The sequence below is a fragment of the Diaphorina citri genome, unplaced genomic scaffold (assembly GCF_000475195.1).
Source record: "Diaphorina citri unplaced genomic scaffold, Diaci psyllid genome assembly version 1.1 scaffold1664, whole genome shotgun sequence".
NCBI classification, from domain to species: domain Eukaryota; kingdom Metazoa; phylum Arthropoda; class Insecta; order Hemiptera; family Psyllidae; genus Diaphorina; species Diaphorina citri.
Window position 1 is genome coordinate 21,586 of NW_007379090.1, and position 27,895 is coordinate 49,480.

The 27,895-nt window shown below is 36.8% G+C and overlaps 1 protein-coding gene across 1 annotated transcript in view; it reads left to right on the forward strand.

Moving 5' to 3' along the window:
• Positions 1 to 1,696: 1,696 nt before the first annotated feature.
• The window catches only part of LOC103516791, a 38,146-nt gene continuing 11,947 nt past the window's right edge, over positions 1,697 to 27,895 (forward strand). Inside the window, exons 1-3 of the mRNA XM_026829083.1 lie at positions 1,697 to 1,741; positions 18,904 to 18,906; positions 20,835 to 21,018. Of these exons, the coding sequence (XP_026684884.1) occupies positions 1,735 to 1,741; positions 18,904 to 18,906; positions 20,835 to 21,018 (194 nt within the window). The 5' untranslated portion in view covers positions 1,697 to 1,734. The remainder of the gene's footprint in view (positions 1,742 to 18,903; positions 18,907 to 20,834; positions 21,019 to 27,895) is intronic.

Sequence of the window (27,895 nt, forward strand, 5' to 3'; positions counted from 1 at the left end):
CCACATCAGCTGCTTCTTCTTCCATAACGATCAAACCACAAACATGAGAAAATGAAAACGGCGATCCTACCGGAAGTTGACAATATTAAAACCATTAGTGGATCAATTTTCGAGCCCTCTTTAGACAAAGATAAATTTAATATTACATTTAAAAAGAATATAGTCATAAAAAACGGTAGGAAAAAAAAAAATGTTGGAAAACTTTGCTGGCCTGACATTTAAGAAAAATGATATGAGATTTTTCAAAACCCGGGGACGCTAAAGTTGAATGTTGGAAAACTTTGCTGGCCTGACATTTAAGAAAAATGATATGAGATTTTTCAAAACCCGGGGACGCTAAAGTTGAAACTTTTTTCCCCGGTCAGGACGAAGAGAAAATGGAGGTGTAAAAGTCAGATAGGGAAATGTGAGAGGAGAATGTGGATGTAGAAAAGGTACCTTACTTAGTATGTCCTTCCATGTAGATATTTTCCCTTCTTATGGAAAATATTCTTTAAGCAATTTTCTACAATCAAGTAATTTTTGTGGCATTCTGAAGCTTTTTTTCGTGATCAAGTTACATAATTGTACATGTGAACCAGGGTCCAGCTATCTAGCCTTCTGCTACTGAACAAAGGGTAGTCGAAAGACGAAAAAGTCTTCTCCATGACTTCCTTATCCCTCCTTTTCTTTCCCCTGTATTCTGTATGCAATATAATCGTTTTATTTATTTTGTAATAATCTTCATTTATCATTTTTTTCATATTGTAATAATACGATACGAAAAGACTGGAAGAATAATATTAAAATTAAACGATATTGTTCCCCCTATCCCAAGCTTGTGACGTCGTGATCAAGTTACATAATTGAATAATTGTACATGTGAACCAGGGTCCAGCTATCTAACCTTCTGCTACTGAACAAAGGATAGTCGAAAGACGAAAAAGTCTTCTCCATGACTTCCTTATCCCTCCCTGTATTCTGGATGCAATATAATCGTTTTATTTATTTTGTAATAATCTTCATTTATCATTTTTTTCAATCCAGCTATCTAGCCTTCTGCTACTGAACAAAGGGTAGCCGAAAGACGAAAAAGTCTTCCCCATGACTTCCTTATCCCTCCCTGTATTCTGGATGCAATATAATCGTTTTATTTATTTTGTAATAATCTTCATTTATCATTTTTTTCATATTGTAATAATGCGATACGAAAAGACTGGAAGAATAATATTAAAATTAAACGATATTGTTCCCCCTATCCCAAGCTTGTGACGTTTGATGCAGTCTCTAAAGAGCTTGGTTGGTTGGTTGATGTTTCTCTTTGAAAAGTCAAAAGTTATCAATTATCATACTACAAGATACCTTTTATTTTATAAGCACCTATACCTAACCTTATTGATATAGATCTCATGATACTACAGATATTTGGAAATCACTAGACAGCGTGACGTCGAACCTCTATCAACTTTTTTTTTTTAAAAGTAGTTCCTCCATCCACCCCTGGTGGGCGATTGAAAGGGGGCACCTGCCGCTATCAACTAATAACTATTAATATTAATAGGATCATAGGTATACTTTCGACATTATCATGCCCAACCTTGTCCAAATCAGCTAATGTTACTGGTGATTCTACAATGTACCTATGTATTTGTAGGATCAGGAACCATGACAGTGTATACTAACGATCTTCCTTTTCTTGTTTTGCTTCCAGGTATGATGCCCCGAATCGTCTTGATCAGTTTCTTCCTTATTCAAATGGTTAGAAGAGCTTGGTTGGTTGGCTGATGTTTCTCTTTGAAAAGTCAAAAGTTATCAATTATCATACTACGAGATACCTTTTATTTTATAAGCACCTATACCTAACCTTATTGATATAGATCTCATGATACTACAGATATTTGGAAATCACTAGACAGCTAGACACCTACCTCTTTGTATTTTATCTGGACATCCTGTTATAGTTAGTTTTGCAAATGGTTAACTGTGAGTATAAAATTTATTATCGACTATAGATTTACCAATACAAAGTACCTAGATATTTATGTGCGAAGGTTTTCTCCAGAGTTCAGAATCCTAAACCTTTGGCCTCGCTACAAAATGCTCAAGCTCAAAGAACAAACGTTAGTTTTGCTAAATTTGTTTTTGTATTTCATCTGGACATGTACTTATAGTAGTTAGTTTGGCTAAATTTGTTTTAAAATAGAAAGTGAAAAAAAGTTGTGAGATATCCCTCACTGCTGCCCTTCGGAATTTTTCCATCTTCTTTCCTGGGATAGAGTTGAAAACTACCTATTACTTCAAATTCTTCGTTCTTTCCTCTTTTATCTCCTTGATGTTCTTCATCTTCCACCATAAAAATAAGAACAAACAAAATCTCCTCACCCTCTGTTAACTGCCTACGTTTGAAAATTCCTCGGATAAGGAAACATCAGAAGAGTCAATCAACTTGTGAGTCCCCGTGGAAGATAAACTTTCTCATCTCAGGGTCAAGTTTTCATTAAGGATTCAAGGCGAAGAAGTTTTTGTTGTTTTTTCTCCAAAGTTCAGCGGTTTGGGGGGAAGATAGGAAAGAAACTGTAAAGGGGAAGGATAGAGGGGTTGTGCTTTCAAAGTATAAATTGATTTAGTCGGGGATTATCATCTTGGAAATAAGTTTTAGGAATTTATTATTTTTATTAAAATTATCAAGAAGATACACCAATCTTATATACCTAGATTATATCCCCCGATTTGATCCTTTCTCAAGATGAGAGCAGGGATGAATCTCAATCTCACTCCCCCCTTACTCTTCCTGTTTAAATCTTTGAAATTAAATTTAATCCTCTTTTATGAAAAGAAAACAATTAAACATTTTGGGCGAAAGCTTTCTCTTGGGAACTTTTCTATCAGGAATTTTCTAAAGTATAGAGTAGAAATTTGTGAGAAGTATAATTAATTGTGCTTCATCTGTGAGAATGTCCATATAATACTGATAGATGTGTGCTGCTACATAAATATGTGAATGCGTCATCCTATGTACCTACTTTTTTCTATGTAATCAGCCACAAACTTTTTCAATCTACGGACCGTCATTTCCGGGTGCTATTTTACCGTGAACTTTGGGGATCAAGGTAGGTAGAGGCACAATTCACTCCTATCTGGTGATTCCGGGGTAGCCTTCTACATCATCAATCTCAGGCGTACATCGCTCTTGTTTCCCATGTTTGTTCAGTCTCATTGTCACTAGTACAATACAATGGACGCGGTATTTGAATAGAAATGACTTCCTCCCGAGGGCCTCCTCATACAAAGTTGAAAGTTCTACTCGTGCTGAACCCCACATCCAACCTATTCCTATAGATTACATTTTCTAAAGGTCTAACCTTCCCCTTCTATACATTTTCAAAAGGTCTACGTTTCCCCCTCTTGAAGTTTCTAAAGCAATAAAACCGTCGTCTCACTTCCCAAATCGTCTGGAACTGCATTTGATCACGTCATGGATCTCTAGCAAACGTTTCCGTTCGTTCCTTCAACATGAAAATGTTGATTTTCCCGTTCATTGCTCCAATTTTAACACTATCCGGAAATTATAATGCCGAAAATAATTGCTTCCTTCCTTCCTTCAACATGAAAATGTTGATTTTCCCGTTCATTGCTCCAATTTTAACACTATCCGGAAATTATAATGCCGAAAATAATTGCTTCATAAGCTTCTCTCTCTGGGTCTCCCCCTCTTATAAAAATGTATACAGTTTTTCTATACAGGGTAATGTGAATGTCAGGTTATCCCCCTTCTTGGACCAGCGTATTACGAAGCCAGCATTTAAACTTCCCTTGAATTTGTAACATTTGAAAATCATCAGAAATATCTTGTCTTCCTTGTGACCTAAAGTTTTTCAAATGATCTGCACTCTGCAGATTAGATAATCTTATCGGGACAAGACATACCTACTTGTGTGTTATTTATCCATGGCCCTATTCTGCTTGAATTTCAGTTGTCTCACAAACTAGTTACTAGGCGTTACTTCTTAACTCTCATTCTGTTTCCCTTTAGGAAATCTTTAGTAGCTCCAAGGAGACCCTGTTTCATTTTTCGCTCTAATAAATCTCCTTCAAGTAAACAACACTTGTGTACTTTTTAACCGGAGTACCCACCTATCTATCCGTGAATTGGGGATACCCTGGATACTTGGATTGTGTCTACTCAGACTATTCCTAGGTTGTATCCCCATTAGATAAGAGAACGGGTGTCCCAGTTTATTTGCAAACTCTGCACAAACATGTCCGTTGTAAGGGTACATTGCAAAATTGGAGGGGACTCCATTTTCTATAATATTCCCTCTCACGAGGCCTCTTCAGTCATCACTACACGTACCTAGTCTGTTGAGAGATGTGTCCCTTATAGCCTTATTACCCCCCATTGACTTCATTCCCTCGATCCAGTAGATAAAGAATGAGTAGGTATATTTATCAAATCACTAGCTATGCCTCTATCATGGATCGATGCGGACATATTTTCGATTTCCAATGGTTAAAATGCTTTTCCTAGCCTAGGAAAAGCATTGGACTTCATCGATATCTTTTCAGTCCCTAGAAGTAGGTATGTCATACTGTTAAGCTAGATTCCTTTTGATTTGTATAGGCTTAACAGACGAACTGTTAGGGACTAAAAAGAAGGTTGATGAAACCCATCCTTAGGCTGTAACTCAAAGCCGATCACTCAAGAACCCAAGAATGCATAATGAAACAGTTGTGCAACTACTGCATGGAGATATTAAGAAGAGTCCGCGAAGGGAGAGTAGATTCAGTATTCTTCGGGACTGGAAGATGATTCTCTTCTGGCCCAATTTTCCTAATGGGACATTAGGCACTATATTAAACAAGACAATAACACTGTATAATGGCAAAGCACTTCCTATGGTCAATATTAATACATAGGTACATATTATGATGAAGTATTCTCGAGCAGGAACAAGACCAATATGTTCTTTTTGATTTGTATAGGCTTAACAGACGAACTGTTAGGGACTAAAAAGAAGGTTGATGAAACCCATCCTTAGGCTGTAAATCAAAGCCGATCACTCAAGGACCCAAGAATTCATAATGAAACAGTTGTGCAACTACTGCATGGAGATATTAAGAGTCCGCGGAGGGAGAGTAGATTCAGTATTCTTCGGGACTGGAAGAGGGTTCTCTTCTGGCCCAATTATCCTAATAGGACATTAGGCACTATATTAAACAAGACAATAACACTATATAATGGCAAAGCACTTCCTATGGTCAATATTAATACATAGGTACATATTATGATGAAGTATTCTCGAGCAGGAACAAGACCAATATCGCTCTAATATATTGTACCAATTATTTTGACTCCTTGGAATGAACACTTCAGGAAAAAAAGAAGAGGAAAAAAAATGTAAAAGTTTTGAACCCTCTCTTGTACAAGTTTTACATTCAACCATTTTTGCCCTTTTTCTTGCAATTTACATTCAAATAGCGTGGCCCAGTGTTTCTCAGACGTAGGCCAATGGTTATAGGTAACTTTTTTGTTGTAAAACGTTTAAGTGGTTTAAACAATGTCGGTCTGTGTCTAATCTACATAACTGTAATAATGTAACCTATCCTCAAGGTGAAAAGATTTCAAGTTTGTCCTCAAAATTCAGAACAAAGTTAAACTTTCTATAACAGCCTTAATCCTCATAAATGCGAAATCCACTTTAGTCACCCCTGAAGGCTTTATCTTGTAATCGCGAGACCAATATGTCCTCATTCTTATATCGCGCAGCGATCTATTTGTTACAATCATTATATTGCTACATATGGAAAATAACAAAACGTGTTAACAAATAATAACAATAACAACCCTCCAGACAACAATGGGAAAATATGTAAGTACTGAGAGGAGTAGGGTATGGGGTCATAATTTCTATGCACATAGCAGACTCGAACCTGTATGGGTGAGAAAGAGTATGTAAGTACTGAGAGGAGTAGGGTATGGGGTCATAATTTCTATGCACATAGCAGACTCGAACCTGTATGGGTGAGAAAGAGGGAGCAGAATCTTGTGAAGAATGAGGAAATATGAGGATATCCTATACGTGCTAACGACCAAAATGTGCTACGAGCACAACTCTGACGTCACAAGCAAGGGGCCTAAAACATAATGACCAAGTCAACCGAATTTTTAAAATTACCTAATTACCTCTATGCTATCTTACAGTGTTACACTTTATGACATGGATATCGGTATGTAAAGAATTTGTAGAAATCTTGAAAAATCAGTAAAAAATGTAGGCATTATATTGTTAAAAGTGAGCTTGTAAAATTTGCATGAACCTTTGCTGTTTGTTTCGCGTCAACTTTCAAATTGTTCGTTACATACCTAAATGAACACAAGTAGATAGTGTAATTGCATTTAATTACGTAGGTATAATCAAGTGAGATATCATAAATCATAAACAAGTAAGTTTAGAATACAGACTGAAATATCTTTCAGAACTTCAACTGCAGCAATATTGTTCAATCTTATGAACACCCATTTAAAACTATTAAAAACTTTTTCACGATCTTCATTAATTTGAAATCTTGAACTTCTCTCAAACGTTAAAGACAATAATCTTGAAATGAAATTAAAAACTAATCCAACTATTATATCAAATTTCAGCACGAGCATTTGAAGGAAAACCACACAAAGGTCGGTTTTATTGTAGAAAAAAAATGAGGATAAATTTAATTTCAAAAGTTATTTTTATGGTGGAAGATGAAGAACATCAAGGAGATAAAAGAGGAAAGAACGAAGAATTTGAAGTAATAGGTAGTTTTCAACTCTATCTCAGGAAAGAAGATGGAAAAATTCCGAAGGGCAGCAGTGAGGGATATCTCACAACTTTTTTTTCACTTTCTATTTTAATAAAACAAATTTAGCCAAACTAACTATAAGTACATGTCCAAATGAAATACAAAAACAAATTTAGCAAAACTACATATAACAGGATGTCCAGATAAAATACAAAGAGGTAGGTGTCTAGCTGTCTAGTGATTTCCAAATATCTGTAGTATCATGAGATCTATAAGTGTTCATTTCATTTTCTATAAGTGGTGAAGAGAGCGAGCGAGGAAGAGAGAGAGAGACGAGAGGCAAAGGGAATGAGATAGCAGAGAGAGAGAACGTGATTTAAAATTCAGGGATGATATCAGTTTTGGGAAAAGAAAGGAAGGGCGGAGAGAGGGCAGGCAAAATATGATGTTCATTTCATTTTCTATAAGTGGTGAAGAGAGTGAGCGAGCGAGGAAGAGAGAGAGAGAGGAGAGGCAAAGGGAATGAGATAGCAGAGAGAGAGAGAGAGAACGTGATTTAAAATTCAGGGATGATATCAGTTTTGGGAAAAGAAAGGAAGGGCGGAGAGAGGGCAGGCAAAATATGAGACAGTATTAATGTAGGACGCGTTGCAAATGGCATGCCTGGAGCAATTGGAATGTTCAAGAGATATAAAATAGATGTAATAGAAGTGAATATGAGAGATTGTCCAAAATCTAATAGTGGACGTTTGGACAGCCTGAAGTCTGAACATGGGATTGGACGTGAAAGTCATTTGAAGTGATATCCTGAAAGTGACAGTACGTCCCCTTCTGGTGAAAGACGTGAAAGTCATTTGAAGTGAAATCCTGAAAGTGACAGTACGTCCCCTTCTGGTGAAATTATGAGGGCGTCAACAGCTCAACACAGACGCAGGATTACTAGAATTATCAATAGAGATTGTCCAAAATCTAATAGTGGACGTTGGGACAGCCTGAAGTCTGAACATGGGATTGGACGTGAAAGTCATTTGAAGTGATATCCTGAAAGTGACAGTACGTCCCCTTCTGGTGAAATTATGAGGGCGTCAACACAGACGCAGGATTACTAGAATTATCAAATTCACAAAAATCCAAACTTACATAATACCCAACTTACGATTTGATACTACTGCAGTAATTTACTGTCTTCAATCATTAGATCAATAAACACTCACTCACCTTTTAGCCTTTAACAAGTTCATTAAGTAGGTACTTCAAAAGAAAGCCCACCAAATTAGTTTCCAAAGTGTTTCTCGGAAAAACTCCAAGTTTCATGAATAAATTCATAGTTCTGCCCTTGCGAGACAAATATCTCCTCTTGCGTCATTCTTGATATTCTTCTACGAGAATGGAAGAAGGAAAAGAACAATGCGAACTATTTGAAGTGGTCTGGCGCTACTTAAGCAATAACAAGCCTCGAGATAGAGCCTTATAACAAAAAGCTCGACTATGCAATGAGCCTTATCATTTTTAATAAGATGTCGCAGGTCGCAGACCACTTATGCCTGACAGTCTACGAAATGGAATATGCTGCGAAATATTGAACTGAACTCTTTATAACAGGAAATGAGGAACATGAGGAATAGGTACTATCACAGTAGTCTACTGCAGCTTTACTTAGACTAAGAGCTTATCTCAGGAATTTTGAAAACATTTCATTCAGTTTTTTCCAAGGCGAAATCTGACCTCACGTTCCTCAATTTTGTGAGCAGGAAATTGGATACATATATTGCCAATAAAAAACAGATTGATTGGGTTTTGTATTGTTAAAGGTACAAGTACATAATGGACTAATCATGAGAGAAATAATTGATACTTGAAAAGGGAGATAGGCAGGCACACGTCTTGTTTCATTGCTACGAAATAAAAAGGCGGTGGAACACTCATCTTTTAAAAATCAAATCATGTAATTTATTTAATGGGATCATAGGTACTATCACAGTAGTCTACTGCAGCTTTACTTTCATATAATTTATTCAATGGGATCATAGGTACTATCACAGTAGTCTACTGCAGCTTTACTTTGACTAAGAGCTTCTCAGGAATTTTGAAAACATTTCATTCAGTTTTTTCCAAGGCGAAATCTGACCTCACGTTCCTCAATTTTGTGAGCAGGAAATTGGATACATAATATATTGCCAATAAAAAACAGATTGATTGGATTTTGTATTGTTAAAGGTACAAGTACATAATGGACTAATCATGAGAGAAATAATTGATACTTGAAAAGGGAGATAGGCAGGCACACGTTCAATAAAAAACAGATTGATTGGGTTTTGTATTGTTAAAGGTACATGTACATAATGGACTAATCATGAGAGAAATAATTGATACTTGAAAAGGGAGATAGGCAGGCACACGTAATTTCCTATACCAACAATAATCATGGATTCCTCCCTCTTGAAAAAGGCTTAAAATTTGACTCTTGAACAAAGTTTCATTTTCCTCTTAAAACAAGGCTTCAGTTTACCTCTAGAACTAGAACAATGTTTCCGAAACTTGCACCCAACGGCAATAACAGTGTAAATGATATTGATGGCAAAACAAAAGCTTGTTCTACTATCGTTGTAGAAATTCACATTTAAATTCTGGAGCATTATTGACTCTTGAACAAAGTTTCATTTTCCTCTTAAAACAAGGCTTCAGTTTACCTCTAGAACTAGAACAATGTTTCCGGAACTTGAACCCAATGGCAATAACAGTGTAAATGATATTGATGGCAAAACAAAAGCTTGTTCTACTATCGTTGTAGAAATTCACATTTAAATTCTGGAGCATTGTATTAATAGAGAAGAACATATCATTCTATGCTTGTATGTGTACAGAACTGTCTGAACTAACTTGCAATGCTTTTCCAAAGGTCTCCTGAGAATTTGCTCGTGCTTGTGATGGGACTGTTTTCATTGAAAACAGCAGATACACCTGCATAAACATATGTACATAGGTCCATACATACGAATACATGAATTACATACAGACTATCCGGGATCTCTACAAAATACCTATACATAGATAGAATTGTCTGAAAATCTCAATTTGAGTGTGACTTCATATTGCGAAGTTAAAGTTCATCAAATTAAACTCCACTCTCATCGTAAAAACAAGAAAAGGGTCGAAGTGAATGAATGATTTAAATTTATGCGTGCATCGAATCTGATAACACTCAACCCCATCCCTCTTCCACTTTACTTAGAGTGTATTATTCTCTACCCCGGCCCCTAGTTCCCTACCTAGAGCAATCAAAGTCATTTGTATTTCCTACACACATTTGCCAGCGTTTCAAAGTCGTAAATTTTCCTTCACCGTAAAAACAAGAAAAGGGTCGAAGTGAATGAATGATTTAAATTTATGCGTGCATCGAATCTGATAATACTCAACCCCATCCTTCTTCCACTTTACTTAGAGTGTATTATTCTCTACCCCGGCCCCTAGTTTCCTACCTAGAGCAATCAAAGTCATTTGTATTTCCTACACACATTTGCCAGCGTTTCAAAGTCGTAAATTTTCCTTCAGCCCCCGAAATTCAAATCAAAACTTGAAAAATAACAAAGGTCAGGGATTGTTCTGTTTGGCTATGGGGACGTGAAATTTATGTGCATTTCCAATCGCAATATATTGTTAAATCTACCGGGAAGCTCAAAGTTTATAGAAACCCTATACTTTTCAATGATGCAATTCTCATGTTTAGCGGGTCTGATATTTTTCTCATTAGTGGATGTGCTGTTTTTACAATCACTTTCTCAAAAAGGGACTTTGATGTTTAATTGTTAACATTTACATGTCAAAATAGACCATATGTAGGTAGTTTACCATAATATATCCAAAATATAGGACGTACATATTTTACATACACGATTCAGATGTTAGGTTGGTATATTCGTGCTTCGTTAACTAGTTCTGTGGAAGTAATAATAATTATGTAGGTAGTTTACCATAATATATCCAAAATAGGTATAGGACGTACATATTTTACATACACGATTCAGATGTTAGGTTGGTATATTCGTGCTTCGTTAACTAGTTCTGTGGAAGTAATAATACTGGGGACGTGAAATTTATGTGCATTTCCAATCGCAATATATATTGTTAAATCTACCGGGAAGCTCAAAGTTTATAGAAACACTATATACTTTTCAATGATGCAATTCTCATGTTTAGCGGGTCTGATATTTTTCTCATTAGTGGATGTAGTGTTTTTACAATCACTTTCTCAAAAAAGGACTTTGATGTTTAATTGTTAACATTTACATGTCAAAATAGATCATATGTAGGTAGTTTACCATAATATATCCAAAATATAGGAGGTACATATTTTACATACACGATTCAGATGTTAGGTAGGTATATTCGTGCTTCGTTAACTAGTTCTGTGGAAATAATAATAAGAGTAATATGTACTAAAAAATACAAAAGGGAAACTCTTGTCAAAACATGACTTGATAACAGGAAATCTGCTGACAATTCGAAAATCAATCCTTCACCAGACAGCCTGCACCTCTCTTCCAGCCACAGTTTCAACCGAGAGAATAGAAAAGCTTTTCACTAACATATGTACTAAAAGATACAAAAGGGAAACCCTTGTCAAAACATGACTTGATAACAGGAAATCTGCTGACAAAGAATTCGAAAATCAATCCTTCACCAGACAGCCTGCACCTCTCTTCCTTCGAAATAATATAAAAAAATGTAAATATTTAATTTGCTTGCAAATAATAAAAAGGCTGGAATGGAACAAAATGTAATGTTTTGTGTTCTGAGATTCTCGATATAAGCTATAAGATATTATAAATGAAAATATAAGTGTTCTTTGCAATCCATTTTATGAAACTGTCTCTCGTGTCATGCATTTCGAAATAATATAAAAAAAATGTAAATATTTAATTTGCTTGCAAATAATAAAAAGGCTGGAATGGAACAAAATGTAATGTTTTGTGTTCTGAGATTCTCGAGATGGGGGAAAACAATTTTCCAACGCAGGTACTTGAGAGTTTTCCGTTCACCCTCAACAAAAAAGAATCAAGTTAGGTATGTAAAAAATTATAATATTAATAAATTCAATGAGTATACTACAGGGTCTCTTGAACTCAGCAACACTCGAGTATTTCACTAACAAAGCTCATTATTGGTGGTAGCGTTCTTTTCTTCAAACTAGGTATAAAATCTCACAAACATATCGACGAAACATGGATGTCAGGGTGGGTGACAATTCATCAATGATTTCTTTGACAAAAACATTTTTCATTCCTATGAAACATACTCAGGCGAGGAATCGTCTGTTTTTATCTAGGTTTCTTCCACTAGGAGCATCACATGTTGTGTTTTATGTCTTCTTCTCCTGCCCTTGCCACCCCTACAGGGTTCTTTATTTATTTAATGTGACGTCATATGACATAGAAAATCTTCTTACATTTGAAAGAAGAAAAATGAAAAATGATTCGACATTTGTTTTGTAGACCTCGCTCTGGTCTGGTTGCACTTTACTTACTCCAAGACAAGTAGATCAAATAAACAAATGACTTGACGTGGAATCAACCTACCAACCTCCAAACCTGTATTCCACAACGCGAACAAGTAACCTAGTCGGGTTGGTATTAGTGGTTTATATTTATATTGTTCTTATAGTGTACTTAAGTAGGTCGAACTAATGACTTGACGTGGAATCAACCTACCAACCTCCGAAACTATATTCTAAAACGGGAACAAGTAACCTACTAGGGTTGGTTTGTTAGTGTTTTATATTGTTTTTATAGTGTACTATGTTTTGTGTTTACCTATTTGAATCGTCGGTATACGTTCTACATCTATTGTACATTGCTGTCTTTATCAACTCTCTAATGGCATCTTTATTGCTATTTTTCACGTTTATATTGTTTTTATAGTGTACTATGTTTTGTGTTTACCTATTTGAATCGTCGGTATACGTTCTACCTCTATTGTACATTGCTGTCTTTATCAACTCTCTAATGGCATCTTTATTGCTATTTTTCACTCTTTTCTCTCTCTCGCCTTTCCGTTCCTTAGAAATTTGTGAGAAGTATAATTAATTGTGCTTCATCTGTGAGCATGTCCATATAATATGACTGATAGATGTGTGCTGCTACATAAATATGTGAATGTGTCATTCTATGTACCTACTTTTTTCTACGTAATCATAATCACCCACAAACTTTTTCAATCTACGGATCGTCATTTCCAGGTGCTATTTTACCGTGAACTTTGGGGATCAAGGTAGGTAGAGGTACAATTCACTCCTATCTGGGTATTCCGGGGCAGCCTTCTACATCATCAATCTCAGGCGTACATCGCTCTTGTTTCCCATGTTTGTTCGGTTTCATTGTCACTAGTACAATACAATGGACGCGGTATTTGAATAGAAATGACTTCCTCCCGAGGGCCTCCTCATACAAAGTTGAAAGTTCTATACTACTGATATGTGTCGAAATAATGAAGATATTGGGAGGGTGGACAATATATCGACGAGAGAGAGGGAAAGGGAGAGAGAGAGGGAGAAGGAGAGATATACTTTTCGTCTGGATAAGGGAGAGATGGACAGGGAGGTGGGAAAACAATGACAGAACTTCTGAGTGGGTGGAAGATATTTATGTGCGAAGGTTTTCTCCAGAGTTCAGAATCCTAAACCTTTGGCCTCGCTACAAAATGCTCAAGCTCAAAGAACAAACCATACTACTGATATGTGTCGAAATAATGAAGATATTGGGAGGGTGGACAATATATCGACGAGAGAGAGAGAGAGAAGGAGAGATATACTTTTCGTCTGGATAAGGGAGAGATGGACAGGGAGGTGGGAAAACAATGACAGAACTTCTGAGTGGGTGGAAAGAGGGGGAAGTGAGGGGAGGTTTGGACGAAAAAATATTTCTTCCTCTGCAATTTATTAAATTACTACAATACAATTTAATGATATTTCTTCCTCTTCCTCCTCCTTCTTCCTTTTCTTCTTCTGGACGAAAAGTTTAAAGTAATTCAATTTCGAGGACACAAAAATGATGGGTATCAGTACGTGACTATCATAAGTGCGGGATATATAAAGGTGTCCCCTGACCCTTAGCCCTCGCCGATCCTACCTTTATCCCTGCCCGGATCATACCTCTCGCTAATTCTACTCCTACACTCCCGATATTTTCATCCCGCCCTCGGCCCCTATTCTTTCCCCTCTCTGACCCTTGTCCTAATAACACTTCTCACCGGTTCTTCCCCTTCAAATTCTTACCCCCACTCTTCTATCATATCCCTACCCCTCCCTTTTGGACAGGACAGGGCTAGAAAATTCTACCTCTATCTCTGCCCGGATCATACCTCTCGCTAATTCTACTCCTACACTCTCGATATTTTCATCCCGCCCTCGGCCCCTATTCTTTCCCCTCTCTGACCCTTGTCCTAATAATACTGCTCACCGGTTCTTCCCCTTCAAATTCTTACCCCCACTCTTCTATCATATCCCTACCCCTCCCTTTTGGACAGGACAGGGCTAGAAAATTAAGTTCATTATACTTGGCATATCTCTCTCATGTCTCACACGTTTCTATTCTGTCTCCTTTGCCATTTCTCTTTACCTTGTCTTTCAATTTCTCACCCCTTTCCACTTTTCCAGCCCTGTATTTTTTCGTTCTCTTGCTCGTATCTCGTTTGTACGTATTTTGCCTTGAACTTCTCGACGTAGGAAGATAACTTTGTTGTCTTTTGAAAGAATTTCTAAATTCTGCCATTTCGAACTGTTTTCGAGTAAGTTTAGATACATACGTAGGAATTGTACGAAATAGTTGAAGCGGCTTTTGGCCCCTGAACAAAGAAATTGATTCCATAGTTTCAAGAACAACTTGGACAAAGAATTTTGATTTTTTTGTGAACACGAGTACCTAACTGATAAAAAGAAGAACAAACAATCTGACCTAAAAAAAAATCTTCAAAGGTTGTACTGAAAACTTTCTTTCCTACTAAAGCTCTTTAGATCTAAATCTATAGCTAATCTGACCTCCCCCTCTTCCTTCCTTTTCCTCTCATGTTCCTTCTATATGCCAAGAAATTTCCCTTAATTCCGTTATCAATTTTTTAGGACAAACTAAAAAGTTTTTCTCAATTATATTATAATGGAGCCAAAGTTTATAATTAGTTTCCAAAAGGAATGAAGAAATGGTCGATGATAAAGTGCCCCTAACTGAGGGCTGAAATAATACCAATAACGGTAAGAAAAAAAAAAAAAAAAAAAAATTTGCCATACTCGACACCATTCCATAAATTTTGTGAAGGTTTCATTTTACGTACTTAATTTCCGTTTGAATACATAGTAGAATTCTATCTATTCAAAATCTTTCTATTGTCGCTTAGGTAAGTTCATTATACTTGGCATATCTCTGGGGACCCCCGTCATAAAATTTAAACTAGGTCACAAAAAAAAGCGCTGAAAAGTTCTAATGCATGGTAGGTATTTTTCAAATGTCTTTCCTAAATTCTCTCTTAAATGGTCACTGTTAATCTGAATGATTGTAACTGAATGTCCGAAAGTAAAATTTAGTGCTCCTAAAAGTTAAACGATTGCCAAAAATCTTCAGTCCGAAGTTTTGTGATCTTACACGCCCTTTTATTGAGAGGACAGTTTCGTAGCCAAAAAGCATATCTACCCGTATCCTCTTGTCGAAATATGGAATAAATTACAATGGGGAGAATTTTTCCTAGTTTTCTGTGTTTTTCCTCTCTGAGTTTTATTCATTTTCCAGTACAAATTGTTTTGAAATTTTTTGCCCTCGATTTTAGATATCCAAACCATATGCAGGTTAAGTTCGTAAGTCCGCGCAAGATAGCAACTTAACAAAGTAAATATTATTGGAAGGTAATAGTGATAATTTTTAAGAAGTAGATGCCTGCTAACAAGCAAACTTATCCACAAAACACCCCATACAGAATGAAGTTTTGTCCATTTTCTCTCGAGCCGCGAGCCGCCCATGTCTACCTGAACATTGAAAGATATTGTAGGGGGGCAAAATGTTTTGGGAAGATGCTGTACGTACATCGTACATTATCTGAAAAGCTGTTAGGAGGGAATGATTGAAGTTACATAACATTTAGGAGGATCATCAATCTCCAGTAATTTACTATACTCAGAGCTCGATCTCCCCTTGAGTAGTTTTCCTTATATTTACTTCCAGAAGCGCATTATTTGGGAGCCTTTCGTTCACCATTGACCCATGGGCCACTAACTTTATGGAACTCGATAGTTATCTTATAACTTAGGTAGGTATAATAAGCCCATTGGTGATATTGGTAAAAATGGGTAGGTACTTCCTTCTTATGGGATTCTTTTATAAGTTGTCAGCTGTTTAACTCACAAGACATCAAAAGTTCAATAATATTGTAATATCAGAAATGAGGTTTAATGCCGTTGTGAACTTGGGTATAGAATGGGTCAACAAAGTGAAAGGGCTAAAGCTGATTTTCAAGGAAGTGTTTAGGACGGGGATAGCACATCACATTCTATTTCTATCTTGCGTTTATTGAAGCGGAAGTCCAGTTTTAATGAAAGGTCCATTAGAGTGGACAGGGGCAACGAAAGGCTACTTACGGGGAGGTTGTTTCAAATATCCTTGGACAGGAAAGGCCGAGGGGAAACAGATATTACAAATGTTCTGTGGTTCCCACTTATTCAAATACATCTCCCCTCAGATAGCACATCACATTCTATTTCTATCTTGCGTTTATTGAAGTGGAAGTCCAGTTTTAATGAAAGGTCCATTAGAGTGGACAGGGGCAACGAAAGGCTACTTAAGGGGAGGTTGCTTCAAATATCCTTGGACAGGAAAGGCCGAGGGGAAACAGATATTACAAATGTTCTGTGGTTCCCACTTATTCAAATACATCTCCCCTCCTAATCCCTCCCCAACCCGTTTGCGGCGAAAAAGGCGAAAAGGCTGCGAGGAAGAGCAAGATATAAATTTGAAATATTGCTGGTGTAGCGTTCGTAAACCATTTTGCGAAATGATCTTTGAGGGTAAATTTCGGTGTTAATTCTGTTTACTGGAATGCCAGGGTGAAGCCAATTTAAGCTGTGAAATATTTTGTGTTATTCATACTGAACCGAATACTGTTTATGAACTCTTCTTTTGAATTCCGTTAGGAGCTTATTGGCTGGAAATAGGTTACATGTAAGAACAGTGTATCCTACAGACCAACAATTGGCTAAATTTTCAAATAATTGAGGATAAAATTCTAAACCTTGACTTCGAACCTTCATTGTGCTAGACCTTCGTAAACTTTATTTTTTTTTTATTTATTTTTATTTATTTTTTTTTCCCAGCACAGAACATAAGAACGTTTTCTTCGGAAGTCTGCTGAGCTCTTCTCTTTTACTGACATGATGGTAGGGTAACAAACAATATGTAATAGGTTACATGTAATAGGTACCTAGTACGGTAAGAACAATATATCCTACAGGCCAACAATTGTCTAAATTTTCAAATAATTGAGGATAAAATTCTAAACCTTGACTTCGAACCTTCATTGTGCTAGAGTTGCTAGACCTTCGTAAACTTTATTTTTTTTTATTTTTATTTATTTATTTTTTTCCAGCACAGAACATAAGAACGTTTTCTTCGGAAGTCTGCTGAGCTCTTCTCTTTTACTGACATGATGGTAGGGTAACAAACAATATGTTTTTAGCGGGATTTTTTTTTTTCACATTTTCTCACACAAATGAGCTCTGATCTTGAAATTTGTCGCGACGACCTATGAACTCAAAGCGAGAAAACTTTTTGAAAATTCAGTCGTTATTTTAAGACCAGTTTTAGCGTCACCTATGTTAAGCTACGCCGAGCAAGGCCAATAAATGGATGGGTGAAATAGATATATGTAGGTACCTTGAATTGGAATTTTGCTGCAGAAGAATCAACTGTCATCATGTGATGAAAATAGATAGTGAAGAAACTGAGGTCGAGAGGTATTTACCTAGTAGTTCTTATTATGTATTGACCTATTGACATATAAAATTTCATCTAAATATACACATAGGTACAAATTCTCAGATACTGTGCATAGTTTAATCTACTTAGCTAAGAAGAAAGAGTGATGTTTCTCAGGTCAAGTAGACTTTTGTAGGAATATTTTACTCTAGCAAAAGTATACCCATTCTTGTAATTACCCCTATATTTTACGTTAGATAAAAAGAGAATGAGCGATTGAAAACTCTCCTGGGCTTTGGCCGACATTCTTAATACTTCGGTACCTATTTATTGCATTCGATTTCATGAAGAAGAGCCAATGCTAGTGCTCCGCCAAGTTTAAACGGCAAAATACTGAAATTTATAATATGTACCTTGAATTGGAATTTTGCTGCAGAAGAATCAACTGTCATCATGTGATGAAAATAGATAGTGAAGAAACTGATATGTATTGACCTATTGACATATAAAATTTCATCTAAATATACACATAGGTAGGTACAAATTCTCAAATACTATACATAGTTTAATCTACTTAGCTAAGAAGAAAGAGTGATGTTTCTCACGTTAGGTAGACTTTTGTAGGAATATTTTACTCTAGCAAAAGTATACCCATTCTTGGAATTTTTGGGTCTCTGTGAGCTTAGTTACTACTAATGAACCACTTTCTCAGAAGCACGTACCTAATATGAGCCCTGAGCAAGAAATTCTAACTAGGTAAGTAGGTATGTCAAACGAACCATCACGAACCTCATCTATGTGCCTTGCCTTGGGAAGTGAGGTTCGAATCACCCCTAAAATCCCCACGTGTGACTCCAATTACACTAAAGGAAATATTCGGACTCATCCTTAACACCAGAATGGAAGAGGCAATAATTCAATTAAGGTTCAATAAGATCGGAGGGAAAAGGAGCATCTTCACTTGATAACTTGATTGTTGATTTGGTTCTGCTCCAAGTCAAGTCATAGCATTTAACACCTACTATATGAGGAGAGGATTGGAATTTTGGAGTTTGTGACAAGCATTTGGCACAGTTGGAACATCTTGCCGGCATAGCGCATGTTGCTGTGAACTTATTCTGGACATAGACATATAGCCTAGCTTCAAAATTAATACTAAACTAGCTTTACATTACACCTAACAAGCTAAAGCTACACTGTAGATCGATATCTAAAACGAAAGTCCGGTACGTGCTTCATCGAGTGATGTTTGAATTAGGTTTGTGTTTATAGTTCAAGCAGAAAATAAAACAAAATGGTGTTTTAAGTGCTCCTGCCAAGTTTTTCTCACATATTTCAGCAAAGAAACGGGTGCTGCTCCTTTCTCAATGTTTGTTTTCTCAGAATTCTGAAAGACAAAGGCCAGCAGAAACTGCTACTTTCCTTTTTCCTTGAATATGAATAGTACCTAGTGTAATAGAGTTAAAATCTGTAACATAATGCGCTCTTTTTCAAACAATTGTGACATATTTATTCATGGGTTGTATCTTCCAAGAGAAGGTATTGCTAGCTCATAAGCAAAGACTTTGAAAAATGAAGTAGGGGCCTTTCTATGTATTTTCATTCTGACAGTGACGGTCTTTGTGGAAATGAGTTAATTCCTGTTGCATTGGTGTGTGTGCCCAGGCTCTTAGTTTCACATCAGTCCTAAAGCAGCGTATCTATTGTTAAAGTCAACTTTCAAGCTTCCATAATACAGGTACAATACATAATACCTTTGTACATCAATAAAACGGCTGTTTGCTCTTGTGATATTGAGATGATACAAACTGCAAACAAAGCTAAAGATTGGTACTGTACCTAGAGGAATATTTGTTGAGGAAGGGTGCGGTCACTTTCTAATACTTACCTCGTTAAGCTGAGATAGTTTTCAATAAGATCGGAGGGAAAAGGAGCATCGTCACTTGATTGTTGATTTGGTTCTGCTCCAAGTCAAGTCATAGCATTTAACACCTACTGTATGAGGATTTGAATTTTGGAGTTTGTGGCAAGCATTTATTTTGGCACTGTTGGAACATCTTGCCGGCATAGCGCATGTTGCTGTGAACTTATTCTGGACATAGACATATAGCCTAGCTTCAAAAGTAATACTAAACTAGCTTTACATTACACCTAACAAGCTAAAGCTACACTGTAGATCGATATCTAAAACGAAAGTCCGGTACGTGCTTCATCGAGTGATGTTTGAATTAGGTTTGTGTTTATAGTTCAAGCAGAAAATAAAACAAAATGGTGTTTTAAGTGCTCCTGCCAAGTTTTTCTCACATATTTCAGCAAAGAAACGGGTGCTGCTCCTTTCTCAATGTTTGTTTTCTCAGAATTCTGAAAGACAAAGGCCAGCAGAAACTGCTACTTTCCTTTTTCCTTGAATATGAATAGTACCTATATATCAAGAAGGAAAAGAATAGACTGGTATTGGTTCGAATGATAAAGAAACGACAGAAATTCAATTAGTAGGTAGGTAACGTGGAAGTTTTGACAGCAGTATCCTTGGTCGGAGATATTTCCCCCCCACATCACACACTAACGATACTGACAGCATGGTCAGGATAAAACACAGAAAACTAATTTAGATGGGTCACGAGGTCAGCTTGATCTTTTTTGCTGACGACGGCAAAACTGTATGGTCGTCATTACTGTAACGCAAGTTTTGATTAATTGACAGTAGGTAGAACGTCAGGCAATATATCGGAGGGAAATTCATTTTGATTAATGGCGCTCACTTCTTAATATTAACGACGCGCTAAATTGCGTTTTTTTTCCCTCCTTCCTTTTTCCTTCCCTCTTTCTTTTCATATTTTTTCTTCCTTCTCTCTTTCGTTATCTGCTTCTTCTCTAGGTTTTTTTCTCTACCTAATATATTTTATTAACTCTGATAATGCACTAGGCTTTCTTGATGGAAAATCTGTCAGTCTGTTTTGATTTTCTTCATTTTTTGAAAGCTGTATGTTTTCGTGAAGGCGTGTTTCTTTGAGCTTTTGTGGCGTCAAAGGATCTCAGGATCTCGGTTCCCTGGGATCACGGTTTTGTAGAATCAGTTTAGTATAATATAGTCTACAACTTTTCTCTTGTCTTGGTTGTTTTCAGGTGTACAACAGTTCAAAGACTTGTCCGGGTTGGTGGGAGATAACATTCAGCTGCCGTGTGAAGTGAGCGTGGAGAGATGTGGCGAATTTCATAGCATCAAATGGTATCGGGGCAGCTCGAGAATATTCGTGTTCAGTGATATGGGCAACAAAATAGCCCGCAGCGAAGGTGGTTACGTGGACAGGTAAGAGATATTTTTCTGTCGTAATTTTAAAGGAACTTTCCCCCTATATTTTCTAGTCCTGAAGTCTATTTCATCAAGAACTTCTCATTTGTTACACAATCTACATAAATTTACAATAAATTCCGAAATCCCTCCTGGGTTACGATTTACCTCCAATGGTCCGTTTTGTCGGGTACTCATGGATTCACAAGTCCGTATAATGTTGTAATATTTTAATATATGGAAATTGAAATTAAATCTAAAATTATTTATTACAAATGTGTGTGGACTTCTCATTTGTTACACAGCCTAACATAAATTTACAATAAATTCCAAAATCCCTCCTGGGTTACGATTTACCTCCAATGGTCCGTTTTGTCGGGTACTCGATGGATTCACAAGTCCGTATAATGTTGTAATATTTTAATATATGGAAATTGAAATTAAATCTAAAATTATTTATTACAAATGTGTGTGAAACATGATTGTAAGTACATATACCTCTCATCAGATCGGCAAGAAGAGAATATTGGTTCCCTCACATCATGCTGGAGATTTGGGGAAATAGAAAACAAAATAAAAGAGTAAACAATTTTCCGCATTAGCTTTCGTGGCTTTCGTCTAGTCTCCCTAGTTACTCCATTTCCCCCATTGCTATCAGCTATACAACCTGATAAGTCAGTGGTGGCGTCTCATTTACTCGATAGCCTGATACGTCAGGCCAGTCACCTGATCAAGTCTACCTGACAGGTACATCTGATCAGGTCCGCCTGTCAGGTCTACCTGAGAGTGAGTGGCTGGCCTTATTAGGGGATCAGGAGACATTTGCTTCTTGTGACTTTGCCATTTCACTAGAGACTTTGTCCAATGCAAAGGTCACTCTTGAGTGCAGTTATCACATCATTCTATTGGACTTCGTATCAACGTTTGGTATCCGTCCGTATTCTTTGATCCTCCTCCGGTATCTATGTGTATTATCTGAGTTCTAAATTTGCTTACAGAAACATTTTCATTATCATTTCTGATGAAAGAACACTTTTTTTGTGAATAAACTTTTGTGTTGAAGTGAAGGGGATGCACAATGCACATACAGTGAAGTACAATTTGAGTAGGGAATATAGAAAAATCCCTTCACTCATTTCTCGTGAAAATTTCATGTTTCATATTCTCGTGAAGTCGGAAAATAGATGACAGGCTTTTCCTACAAAACCCTTTCAAAATGAGTGACTCTGATATTCATGAATCATTTTGAGACGTGTCGTTTTGTAACACTGCTCACTCATTGCTTTCAATGAGTGACTCTGATATTCATGAATCATTTTGAGACGTGTCGTTTTGTAACACTGCTCACCCATTGCTTTACTACTTGCTCGTACATGGATGAAGAACAATAACCAAGATAAATGGGTTAACAGTTTGTTTGGGGAGAGAACCATTTGGGACGTTAGCAACGTTTTAATATTAAAAAAAAAAACTTACAAAAGAGGAAAAAGATCTTGAATACTCAAATGACCTGACACTCCTGACTTTGTCCTAACTATAGTCCCATTGCCATAGATCACAGCTATAATCTCCAGTGCATTTCCCCAAAAGTCACAAGTGTTTCTTATATGTAAAGAAAATTCTTACCGGGGACTTTGGTGCCACAACTTTTTTTTTTTTTTTTGCTACGTCTAGATATTTACCTCTGTGCATTAGGCAGTGCACAAGTTGATATAAAATTCCATTACATAACATGCAAGATTCAACTTTAAAAATCCTGAGCACTTAGGAAATATTTTTTCCTACCTCTATTCAAGAACTGCAGGTACAAGTGGATATGAATAGAAACGCCAAGTATGGGATTTGGTTTCAGGGTTTTGCTTTGTCGTCTGACTATTTTACTGTCTATCGACACAATGTGACTCCATATTTCAATAAGAGTTTCCAGTTTAATAAACGAAGGCAAGATAAATAGCCTCAATGATAGCCAACATTCGGAGCAGATATAGGTATGTAGGCACCCAGAAAAGAATATCAAGAGAAATGCTAGCCAACCATCAGATTATAAGTACCGTGTTTTGAGCTTTAAGTTTGTGCTGGTGAGGATTTAGATGCAAAAGAAAACCAGGGGAAAGTTTTCCATACCATGATGTGTAAGTAGGTAATGTACAGATATATGAGGAAGGTATATTAAGTATAGGAGTACTCACATGTGAGTATACTCAGTAACCTCGAGGACAACCTGAGGGTGAAACTTTAAAATAAAAGAGATCTCTACATATATATGTACTATCTACCTACCCACTTCTGGAATTAATCTACATAATATATATAATTATATATAGATCTAAAGTCTTCATATCTACAACTACATAATAAATAAAATTATCATGTTATAATCGTGCAATACATGCATAGTATGCATATAGATCTAAAGTCTTCATATCTACAACTACATAATAAATAAAATTATCATGTTATAATCGTGCAATACATGCATAGTATGCAAAGTGATTTCAACTTGGAGGGTTTTGAAGGCAGGGGCATATCCATTCCATCTTGCCCCCACACATACTCACATAGCAGCACTCAATCAAATAAGTTTTTTGAAAAATATGTGAACTGTATGAACTATCGAGTATTTGATTTGTGTACAGGGTGGTCTGACAGAGGTGGGCTTATCACTTTCCGCAGTTCAGGCATGGAGAAAAATCGCCTCTTGAGTTAGGTTTCAACACAGAGTTCATAATGTTTCTTTTTTGAGAATTACCTTCGAAATAGGGCAGGTGACTGAATCCTCATACCGTTTCACCACTTTTTGACAGTGGGATAAATAGTTGTTTTACGCTCTTTAGGGTAATTTATCCAAATTGAACATGGGAATAACTGTAAATTAGTGTAAATCTAACAGATAGATTCACCTTGTCCAGTGCAGTCCTGTCAGTGATTTTCCAGTGATGGGATTTCAATTTGAAAATAACACAAAAGGACTCTATTTTTTCCTTGTGTCTCTTCCCCTTTCCCCTCTTCCTGTAGGTATATAACTCTTTTTTTAGTCCGTCCTACCTTTATTAAATTAAAATAGTAATAATAAAAGGTATAGGGACGGACTATTGTATTTGCTTCGGTGTCGTCTGTCTGATGTGTGTCTGTCTGTTTGTCTGACCCCATAGAAGGACTTATCCAAACCTGGTCGACCTATATATCAAATTAAAGGTCTTTTTACCAGGAACACGAAAGTGGTGGGATGAACACACACACAAACTTGCATTCATTATACAGTTCCAACATAAAAGCCAACACAATGCTCGAAATCTCTTCAGCTAGTTATTCATCACACACAAACTTGCATTCATTATACAGTTCCAACATAAAAGCCAACACAATGCTCGAAATCTCTTCAGCTAGTTATTCATTTCCTAAACCGTAACAAATGAAATGCTCTTATTCTGTCTCTTTCTATCAACATTATCATTCTTTCTCCTTTCTCTCTTCTTCTCCTTTTTGTTCCGTTTCATGAGAAGGAAGAGAAAAACGTCCTCTGGGAGATATTGTCAGTTTGTATATTCAAAGTGGAGGGAAACTTTAAAATCTCATTTTTCCTGATTTATTTTTCTCCTTCTCACCATTAAATTGAATGATCTTTAGAAAGGATTTATTGCTACTAAATTAGCATAGTTGGCAGACAGAGGGTTCTTGTTGTTCTAGTAAAAAAGTATTATATAAATTGCAGAGAAAACAAATTAATGCAGAAGCAGTAACCTGAAGATGGCATCTGAAATTGTTTGCACAGAAAATGCTGCAGTTTTAATTTTGTCAATTGACATACCTACCTATGTATCTAGTATCTACCCAATCTCCAAATATGAATATTAATAATCCAGAAGGGTATTTATGTTTCCAGAATGGGGACATCAAGTTCAAATAAAAATATCAAATGCGGCGTTTTCTCATTAAAATCATAAAAAAATATTTCAGATTTCCAAATGGCCTGCTGCATTTTCCAATAAATTATGCCGGAAAATTTAATCTAAAAAGCTACAGGGGGTTGTTTTTGTTTGGCATATTTAGTGCTTCTGTAGGAAACGAAAACGACCAGAGCATCCTCCCATTCTCTCATTGTGAACAATATCAATGGAAAATTTGGACAGTCATGCAAAGCTCGTTATTCGAATGGTCGTCGTAATTTTTCCCGCTATTCAGATTTGGTTTTTGCAGCGGGATTTGGTTTCAGTTTTTGCTTTGTCGTCTGACTATTTTACTGTCTATCGGCACAATGTGACTCCATATTTCAATGAGAGTTTCCAGTTTAATAAACGAAGGCAAGATAAATAGCCTCAATGATAGCCAAAATTCGGAGCAGATATAGGTATGTAGGCACCCAGAAAAGAATATCAAGAGAAATGCTAGCCAACCATCAGATTATAAGTACCGTGTTTTACTGTCTGAAACAATACACAATACCCAGGAAACTACTCAAAACCCGAATAACCATCGGTGAACCAATGAATACAAGCAAGTAGGAGAGGGGAGTGAAGACATGAAATATGAATTTTCAATCGTCAAGAGACTAGTAAGCCCAAATGTACAAGAGAGAAAAATGTAAAACAACATGGAGTAGGGAGAAAAAAGTTCCGAAAAGAACTTTTCCTTGGCAAAAAAAAAAAAAAAAAAAAAAAAAAATAAAAAAAAAAAAAAGATCCGAGAGAATAAGGAATAATGGAAGGGCAGAACGGAATGACAACTTACTTACTTTTCCTGTCCGGTACAATGTCACCATTTATGTCTGTCGCTCTCAAAAGTGTGCGACTTGTACTGCACTCTCATTTGCACTGAGCAGGTCCTCATTTGCACTCCTTTCACGAAAATACGGCCTGACCGATTTTGATGAATTTTTTTGTGGTTGTTAAGAATAGCAGGTACTGAGGGTAACATAGGCTAGGTACTTAAATTTGTCACATTCCATGCTGATTCAGTGGCGAATCCGAGAGAAGGAATAATGGAAGAACAGAACGGAATGACAACTTACTTACTTTTCGTGTCCGGTACAATGTCACCATTTATGTCTGTCGCTCTCAAAAGTGTGCGACTTGTACCTAGAGGAACCTCCTCCGTTCCCTTGGAACTAACCGAATTACAAAACATCACTTGTAATGAAAATCCTTAACATTCTGTGTAGTTAGTTATCGAGTGGCGGATCCGAGAGAATAAGGAATAATGGAAGGGCAGAACGGAATGACAACTTACTTACTTTTCCTGTCCGGTACAATGTCACCATTTATGTCTGTCGCTCTCAAAAGTGTGCGACTTGTACTGCACTCTCATTTGCACTGAGCAGGTCCTCATTTGCACTCCTTTCACGAGAATACGGCCTGACCGATTTTGATGAAATTTTTTGTGGTTGTTAAGAATAGTAGGTACTGAGGGTAACATAGGCTAGGTACTTAAATTTGTCACATTCCATGCTGATTCAAAATGGCGGGGCTTCAAAGTTATGTCTCTTGCGCTACGCTGATCCCGTACAAAGGACGGGTGAACCACTAGTCATCATTGAATTTCTTAATTTCAAATGAGATGGTTGTCTTGTCTTCGCCACTGCCCCGCAATTTTTGTTCCATTCGGAATATTTTCTAACAAGAAAGAATATTCCTGTTTCGTTATTTCTTCTATTTTATTCACCCAATTTGCTCTAAATGAGGAGCTTTCGGTGAGGAGGAAACAAAAGAGCAGAATAAAGTCAGCGGTTGCTGCACAAAACTTTACCTGAAAGGGAGATGGAGAGAGGGAGGGAGGAGGTAGAGAGAGAGAGGAGGACAACTTACTTACTTTTCGTGTCCGGTACAATGTCACCATTTATGTCTGTCGCTCTCAAAAGTGTGCGACTTGTACTGCACTCTCATTTGCACTGAGTAGGTCCTCATTTGAACTCCTTTCACGAGAATACGGCCTGACCGATTTTGATGAAATTTTTTGTGGTTGTTAAGAATAGCAGGTACTGAGGGTAACATAGGCTAGGTACTTAAATTTGTCACATTCCATGCTGATTCAAAATGGCGGGGCTTCAAAGTTATGTCTCTTGCGCTACGCTGATCCCGTACAAAAGACGGGTGAACCACTAGTCATCATTGAATTTCTTAATTTCAAATGAGATTGATGTCTTGTCTTCGCCACTGCCCCGCAATTTTTGCTCCATTCGGAATATTTTCTAACAAGAAAGAATATTCCTGTTTCGTTATTTCTTCTATTTTATTCACCCAATTTGCTCTAAATGAGGAGCTTTCGGTGAGGAGGAAACAAAAAAGCAGAATAAAGTCAGCGGTTGCTGCACAAAACTTTACCTGAAAGGGAGATGGAGAGAGGGAGGGAGGAGGTAGAGAGAGAGAGGAGGGAGGGAGAGAGAGGAGAGAGAGAGAGAGAGGAGTAGATTGTGTGGCTAATGACTTACAGGGACAGTAGTTAAAAGTTGCAACAAACTATAGCAAGCTTGGGATATTAAAATTTATTACAATGTTGGATGAAATTACCCGTCAGGGCAGACTTTAAAACTTTGAAAGAAGATCAGAAGTGAGACTTGAGAGATGGAAAATAGAAGAAATAATGAAACCGAAGATGAATCAGAAATGGGGCAATGAGAGAGAAAATGGAAAAACAGCAAATAAGTAGGAATAGCTGGGAGATAGAACGAACGCTAGACAGGGTCAAATAGGTTTTAATGCTGGATGCAAGCATGCAAGTACATTATTACATCCGTCCTAAATGCAGAACTTTGGCCAAAGAAGTGCAAGAATATGGATTCCCCAAGGATGGAAAATAGAAGAAATAATGAAACCGAAGATAAATCAGAAATGGGGCAATGAGAGAGAAAATGGAAAAACAGCAAATACCTAAGTAGGAATAGCTGGGAGATAGAAAGAAA